Here is an 8211-nt window from a genome sequence, read left to right on the forward strand (position 1 = left end):
TTCAACTTTTTTTTGCTAATTATGTATTCGCTCGAACTTTGTTAAAACCTTAACTGTATCTCGAACAACAACCGAAGTTGTAGGAGGAAATTCGCCTATTTTACCGTTCTAGGGATCCCCCTTTTCCAAATTTTAATATCAACTCAAAATAATTTAAAAAGACAAATTACAATAAAACGGTTTATTATCCAACTATCAGAAATTTCACAACACGCTAAGGAAAAGAGGAAGGAGCAATTAAATAATTAAAATTGTAAAGGATTAAAAAATATATATAAAAATGGGGAATATCACGCTTCCGACAATCGGTGCGAGTGTGTGGGCTAAATTTGGAGAATCCGTGCTTCTCGCATGTACAACTGTATGAGGCCAGCTCGCGTCGGAAAACCTTCCGATTTATTCGTGTACACACCAGAGGGAAAAACAAAAAATATCGTGTATCCACGAGCACTCCAATAAATAAATAGAATTGAAACGACACTTTGAAATATTTTTCCGATGAAAATGAATAATAATAATAAGTTTCAATAAAAATGATAAAATGTAAATTGAATTTTATTATAACAAGTTTGCTTGAATTTCGTTTCTTCTGAGATCGCAGCAATGTGCGACGGGTAAGCTAGTTTACTATAATTTTGATATACTAAGGTTTCTCAATTGAAAAAAATTTTAAATATTAATCAAATATATACAAAATAATTCAAACCAAATTAAACATTTAATTTAATAGTTTGTAATAGTATACAAATAAACCATAATTATAACAAACATAATATTACCTAGCATTTTACTGACATACGGTTCAACGTCCACATCTTGTAGATGTTGGTGTGTATGAGCATGATACAAACGAAGAGTACTATCCAAACGAATAGTAATCCAAACACCATCACCTATCCAAGCCATCTGACGAACTTGACTTTCTTTACGAGGATGTGCATCAAATGATTTCTAAAACAAAAGAATTTAAAACATTTAAACTATACTTACATCATATAAAAATTTGTTAAACACAATGAATTTGATAGATAAAATATAAATCTGCTTAAATGTATAATCTACATACTTTTTATGCAATGTATGAAAATGTATTGTTAAATAAATTTGTTTAGAAAAGAATAATCATAAAATTTATTTTTCTTAATAAATTGAAAGATAAAATAATGAAAATATATGTATATTATGTATGTTATATATGCAATCTGGCCAAGGTCTTTATTTAACACAAGGAACGATTGGAGTCTCATGCATACTTTTTTCTTCATCTTTGACACAGCTTGTTTCATCTTTGTGTGCAACTGGTTTGGACAAAGATCAATAGTTAACAAGTTGGTTTTTCTGTTGGTATCTTGTAATGTGGCTTGTGGTTTATGTGATGGGTTTACTATTAATGTCTGTGAGAAAAGTGCATCAGTTTGTGAATTTATTATGTTGTTTTTGTAGTATACAGATTATTGTTTCAGTCTTTACAACTTGGCTTCTAGTTTTTGTTTGAAAGTATCAATTGTGGTTTTCTGGCCTTGGTGGTAAGTAGCTGAATTGCTGCTGAAGTATTTTAGCTGGGTTGATGCGTGTTGTGTGTAAATATGGTGGTGAATTTGTTTGTAATGTAGTAGCCATACTTGGGCCAGTTCTGAATTAACCACTGGTAGCCAGGAGATGTTATCACTGTCATTAATTTTCTCAATATTATATTAAATTATGGCATTTTATTGTGTCTTACCATATATTTCTTTATCAATTTTTAAATTATTATTTACAGTTTGTATAAAAAATGAGATGAATGAAGTGCATTGCAAAGCAATATAAAACACCAGGGTTGGACTGCCATAGAAGGTCAGAGGTAGAGCCTAGTATTTTTCTAACATCACTAAATCAGTAAGAGTGTAAAGGAAATTGTATATTATTCATACATATATACTTTTCTCATTTTAAGCTGCAATTATAAAACATTATGATTTTCAAATGGCACATTTTTACTTATCAATATTTATTAATAAAAATTCAATTATTGATTTGATAAGTTTGCATTTATTAAAGCAATAATTTATTAAAAATGAATTTTTTATTGCAATAATCAAATCAAACATAATAAAAATTTAAAAAGTGACAAATCTTATTGTTAAATTCTTTTTATATTTTTCACTAGTTCATGAGAGGTGACAAGTCTAAAAAAAATCAATGGAAATTTTCAGAAGTATAATAAATTTATTTTTTAAAAATGAAAAACATGCTTCATTTTGGAAACCAAATTAAACTTTATTCAGAAGATCATTATCAGCTGCAAAAATTATCAAGTGCTTTATCAAATGTTATTTTGTTAAATTCATTTCAAATGTGGATTTAGTTTATTCAGCTGAATTACCAGATCAACTGCTACATATTTGATAATATTTACTTCAATAAAAGTTTATTTTCATGCTCTTTTAAGTTATAATTCTATTATGGTTCATTTTGATTCATTTTGTTAAATTATGCATTTCTAAATAATTGTATATAAAGTTGACTAGCATTAATATGAAGTTCTAGGAAAATAGTAGTTATTTTGCTTTAACAAAAATTTATATTAACAATTTTCAGGGTCAAGGTTGTATAATTTGCTGAGTTAAGGCTTGATAAGCAATCAAAATCTCTAAATTATAATATTTTGAATTAATTTACTAAATAAAGTAAAATAAAATAAAATTTATTTACAAAAACAAATTAATGTTCTAAATAATTTCAAATCAAACAAAATAAAGAGGAGACATTGTTCATTGTTCAGTGTGGAGTAATATATCAGAGTGGTTAAATAAATCTAAAAAAAATCTGTAATTTTTTTTCTGTTGAAAATTGAAAAGTAGAAAATACTTTTGGTGCCAAAAGAGTAAAAAAAGGAACCAAATCGTGCATCATGTATGCACTCTCCAACATGCAAACTAACACATGTTAACATGTGAGTGCATTCATTTAAAAGGGTGGGTGTCCTTAAACTTTAACCCCTATTTCTGAGTACAGTAGAATTGTCTGTTTAAACCAGATGTTTGAATTGTTCTACAATCAGAGGTCAACCCAGTATTTGCATACTTGGAGAAGAAAATCTGTTCAATTCAAAATAGAAAATTTGTTATAGTACTACTTTTTATTGTTCATGTTGAAAAGTGTAAAAAACAACCATATTGGAAATAGATTATTTCTTGGAGGTTGTGAAGGTAATTTAGTTTTGTTTTATGAATTCTGGTAAATTTTTGTTTGCTTTATTACTGAATGAAAATTAATGTGACAATGATGTTTTGTCAGGGCAATGGCAAAATTTGCTTTAATGCAAGAATTACACAGTTGACAGAAATTTAATACAGTCAAATCACCTTAAAACAAACCTTAATAAAAGTAATGTCAATGTTTGTTTTACAGTAAATCGACTGTATTCTCACTTTCTATAAAATAGATCAGTAAAGGCATAAATTATGCAAATCGTATTGATGCTAGTAAGATTTTGATATAAGGAGAAATATACGAATATATAGACTATACATATATAAAAATAATTATCCAATTAAGAAAGCAAAAACAATAACATACAAAACAGAAACAAATAAGATAATTAATCTTCAAAAGATGTTACAGCATAAAAATCTAAATAAAGATTACATTACAAAGAATTAGTAGCCTATCTTAACAAAAAAGTATGATTATTGCCTATTTTGAAACAGTGTCTTCTTTTATTTGTTTTTTTTTAGTGTCACAACTAGGTGCATTGATAGACACTGGGCAAAATGAAGAAAAGAAAGTTTGGAATTTAAACCATACAAAAAGCCAAGCAAAATCCAAAAAGTTCTAAATTATAATTCAAATACTCCACTATATATAAAAGAAAACATATTTAGGTATAGAATATAAAAAATTATAAACAGAACAAGTACAATGCAGAATTGAAACAAATATATAAAAGAATTAAAAGAGAAATTTAAATTAAATGGTTACCCCAATAGAATAATACAAAAATCAGAAAGTAAAATCAGCTATAAACATCAACAGAACAAACCAAAAAACTATAGCACCAACATAAAGTATGTATCTTTCCCTTATATCAAAGGTTTCTTTGAAGAAATAAATAAAGAATTTAACAAAGTAAATATTAAACTAGCCCCAACCTATGAGAAACTGCAAAAGAGAATACAAAAAATAAAGCCTGAACAAAGTAATAAGATAGAAGATACATATAGCACAGCAAATGTAGTTTATTCCATACCATGTGCCTGCAAAAACCCGAAAAATTCTATAGGTGAGACAAAAAGGAAACTAGAGATATGATGTAAAGAACACATTGCTGATTTGAAATATAGAAGAGTAAATTCAGTACTTTACAAACATTGCACAATAAATGATTGCAATATTAACAGAGAAAAAGTAGAGATTTTATACAAAGAAAGAATTGGTATAACAGAAAGTTTAAAGAAAGTTTTGAAATTATAAAAAGCCACAAGAGTAACATCAATAAAAATTTAAGTATAAAGATTCACAAAAATTGGTTTAAAATATTATAATAAAAAATGATTGTTATTATTATACAAATATTTTTAAAAACTTTTTAACATGCCAACGAGATTAAAAAGTTTTTTAGCAGGCCAATGAGATTAAAGTAAACCCGGTAAACAAGTACATCACAAGTATAAGCTGAGTGCTGTTGAGGGTAATGCCAAGGAATGTTAACTGAAAAATTTTAACCGTAACTATTGTAATTCTATAGTAAGATGTATATTTATTAACACCTTACAAGATATCTCAAAAGTAAAGATACGTTGTATATATCATAATATTCAGTGAATGATCAGTTAACGAACAGTTCAGACTATGGACAAATCAGATAATGAACACTTTCGCAAAAGATTTTTATGTTCAGACATCTCACAGAACAAACACAAGAAGAAGCAACAAATAATGAATACTGATTAGTCTTCCCTTGTCTTCAGGCAACAATTCAAAACTTTTTCAAAGCACAGGAGACATCAACATCGACACTCAACCCAGTATATGCTGATCGGATAGTATTCCTCTGAACTTTGAAACTCTCCCTTGTAATTCCAGCCTTTTATTTTTCTGACAGAAAATTTTTTTTTATAGTATTTGTACAAGAGACTGTCAGGTAAGTACTCTTCAAGTTTTGCAAGGTTTTTTATTTTCAAAAGTTGAGAATAAAATAGCAAAGGTAGAGAGTGGGCAGAAGATGTCTGATATTGCTGGGAGGTATGGCTTGAACAGGTCTACAGTAGGTCACAGTTCAATCTTACTTTAAAAAAATACAGTGTAATCAAGAAGATTCAAGCAGCTAAAGGAGTAACAAAAATCACATCTTAGAAATAAAGAACATTAAAGAGCTCATGATAAAACCTGAAACGGATCTGACGACAGAAGAATGCCAAAAAACTTGGTGAGATATGTTTTCTTCTGAAAAAGAGAATTAATGCCAATATCTTCTATTAAAGATCTTTTGAAGAAGTGGGAGGATGTCAGAACAATAATCTTAGAATGGCATCCAAACCAGGTTGAAATTAATAGACTTGGGGATCTCTACAATTATAATGCTATTAATTACTTCTGAAAAATCCTGAAGAAGAGAGAAAAGCAATCGACATTAGACAGATTCTTTAACCCCCACAAACAGAAAAAATATGACTATTAAGAATGCAAGACTGTGTATATATGTATTTTTATTGTTACATATAAACAAACATAGTAAGAAAGTATATATTTTTTATTTTTTGTAGTTTCTAGAATGAATTAATCAAATTCTCATAAAAACCTATGGTAAATCAATTAATCAGTTAACAAACAATTTGGATAGCAAACAAAGTCTTGGAACGTGTTATGTTCGTTAACCGATCACCCACTATACAACATTTTGTGACAGAAAATTTAAGTCCATGTTTTATTATGTAGTCAACAGAAGAGAGGCAAATGCTTGAAATGTGTATTGGTCCACAAAATATTACAGAATAAAGAGTGATGCAAAAAGTGCCCAGTGTCTATCAATGCACCTAGTTGTGACATAAAAAAAAACAAAAAAGTATGATTTAAATATGATAAATGCAGCTTTTAAAAATTATTTTTAAAATTGTATAATATTTGGGTATTTCAAGTACTGAAAAAATTTGGATATATTTTAGTAATTGGATAATAAATAGTTGTATACTTGGGTAAAATCTTCCCTACCATTCAGCATATAATAATGATGTAGTTATCACTTATCTGTGTTTTGTTTTATTGATCATTTTTATCACAATCTGTAACACAGCTGTATATATAGATCTGTATTCATAAAATTTAAAACTATTAGTCAGTAAAAGGCCATCTTTATTAATCAAATGCCTATAATTCAAATTGAAATATGTGATAACTGATTATGTAAAAATTGATTTTCTTTAAACTTAAAAAACTGATTTGTTTTAAACTTTACAACAAAAAAACTTGAATTAAAAAACCACCACCATTCCTTAGTGCTTATGGACTGGAGGAAAACATGTTAGGAAATACTTACCTCAAGGGATAAATATCTGGGATTTATGACATGTATTTGATTACGATAACCACACCAAATTTTATCATGAACTATAGACATGCAACGAATGGAATGGTGTGGTTGGCCAAGATCTAATAAATGATAATTTATTAAGTCCCACTGACCATCTGTAAATGAAAAAAAATTAAAATATAAATATATTAAAATATTTTTAGAATACAAATTTCAAAATAAAATTCTCTCTCATAGTACTGCATTTTGTTTTTATTACAATGTGAAATTTATATATAAAAGCAAAATTTATTACAAAAAAAAATTACATAAATATAGTTTAATGCTATCTCTATGAAAATTTCATGGAGATAGTGCAAGTTTCTGATTTACTGAAAAATTACTGTAATTTCACAAGGCTAGCTTGTAGGTTACAGTAGAGATCTACCAGATGTGATCAATATAGTCCAAGATCCCTTTTATAAGCAGAAATTCACATAAAACAGTGAACACTATTAATTATTAAGTATTTCTCATATCAATGTACTTATCATATATTTTTTAAAATATGAATAAAGCAAATAAACAACATATTAACAATAATTAACATGTTACTGTAAATCAAAAAAATTTTAAACATTTTCAAAAGCAAACTTCCCCCCCCTCTAAAGTATGCACTTTAAGCCACTCTCCCCATTAAAAAATTTACTGATGGATAGATCAGTGAATTATTACATCTTAGTGGAATGTTTATTATGAATGATTATATCAGGGATCTTCTTTAATATATAGTTGTTAATAGGGTAAAAACAGTATAGAGAACAGATGCGTAGATGTGACTTAATGGAAAATATTGTAATTGTAAAATAGGAAAGTGATATGAAATGAGTATTGTAGATATGCAGTTTAAAAGTATGGCCAATCTTAATGAAATTAATTTTAGACAAATTAATTCCATTAAGATAAATTTACTACAAATTAAATGGAATTTAATTTGTAGTAAATGATTTATATATTAAATTATTCAAATATATACATATGATCATTAAAAAACATAAAAGTATAATCATAATAAAAATAAATTTAAAAATTGTTATTAAATAAAAAAATTCACTGTTAGCAAAAAGATAAAAATTACTCAACCACAAACCTTTACGGTGCGAAATTAAATACAAAAATCCGGTTAAAAAGTTCCCACAAACGTTTTCGAACCCACTTAGGTTCTTCTTCAGGTGAAAAAACTTAAATACTCAAAAAACATTCGATGGAATCCAAATTTGAATGAGAAACGATCAACTAATACGATGAATTCTGCCGCTGTCGTCATCAATACGCATGCGTATTTTACCGATGTAAACATTTTTCTTTTTATAGAATATTTTCTCTGTCCTGTATAAGCATTTCCCACGCTAGGGATAGAGATAATTCCTCCTTATTATTAATGCACCTGTTGTTTCGGGCCGCTTTATATATAGACATTGCCTCTATCCATCTTAGATGTTCCGTATGTGGTGTGGTGTGAATGATTCTAGCCTCACTAAACTTAGGTTCGATATCTGGATCTGTGGCATAACGAGCGAGTGCCGTGGTTATTCTTCCATGCTGTATGTCTGCGATGTGTTCTTTTAATCTGACAGATAACGAGCGTTTAGTGGATCCAATGTATAATAGCTGTTCATCACATCGATGATCCTTCAATGGGATGGTATATACTCCCGAAA

At 28.1% G+C, this 8211-nt stretch overlaps 1 protein-coding gene across 1 annotated transcript in view; it reads right to left on the minus strand.

The window, feature by feature from the left end:
- The window catches only part of LOC111617823 (C-Jun-amino-terminal kinase-interacting protein 3-like), a 211657-nt gene that overhangs the window by 29218 nt on the left and 174228 nt on the right, over positions 1–8211 (minus strand). Inside the window, exons 24-25 of the mRNA XM_023359134.1 lie at positions 6518–6666; positions 780–951 (exon numbers count right to left, since the gene is read on the minus strand). Coding sequence (XP_023214902.1) covers positions 780–951; positions 6518–6666 — 321 coding nt within the window. The remainder of the gene's footprint in view (positions 1–779; positions 952–6517; positions 6667–8211) is intronic.

The sequence above is a fragment of the Centruroides sculpturatus genome, unplaced genomic scaffold, assembly GCF_000671375.1.
Source record: "Centruroides sculpturatus isolate CEXI.00-Female unplaced genomic scaffold, Cexi_2.0 scaffold104, whole genome shotgun sequence".
In the NCBI taxonomy this organism is placed as follows: domain Eukaryota; kingdom Metazoa; phylum Arthropoda; class Arachnida; order Scorpiones; family Buthidae; genus Centruroides; species Centruroides sculpturatus.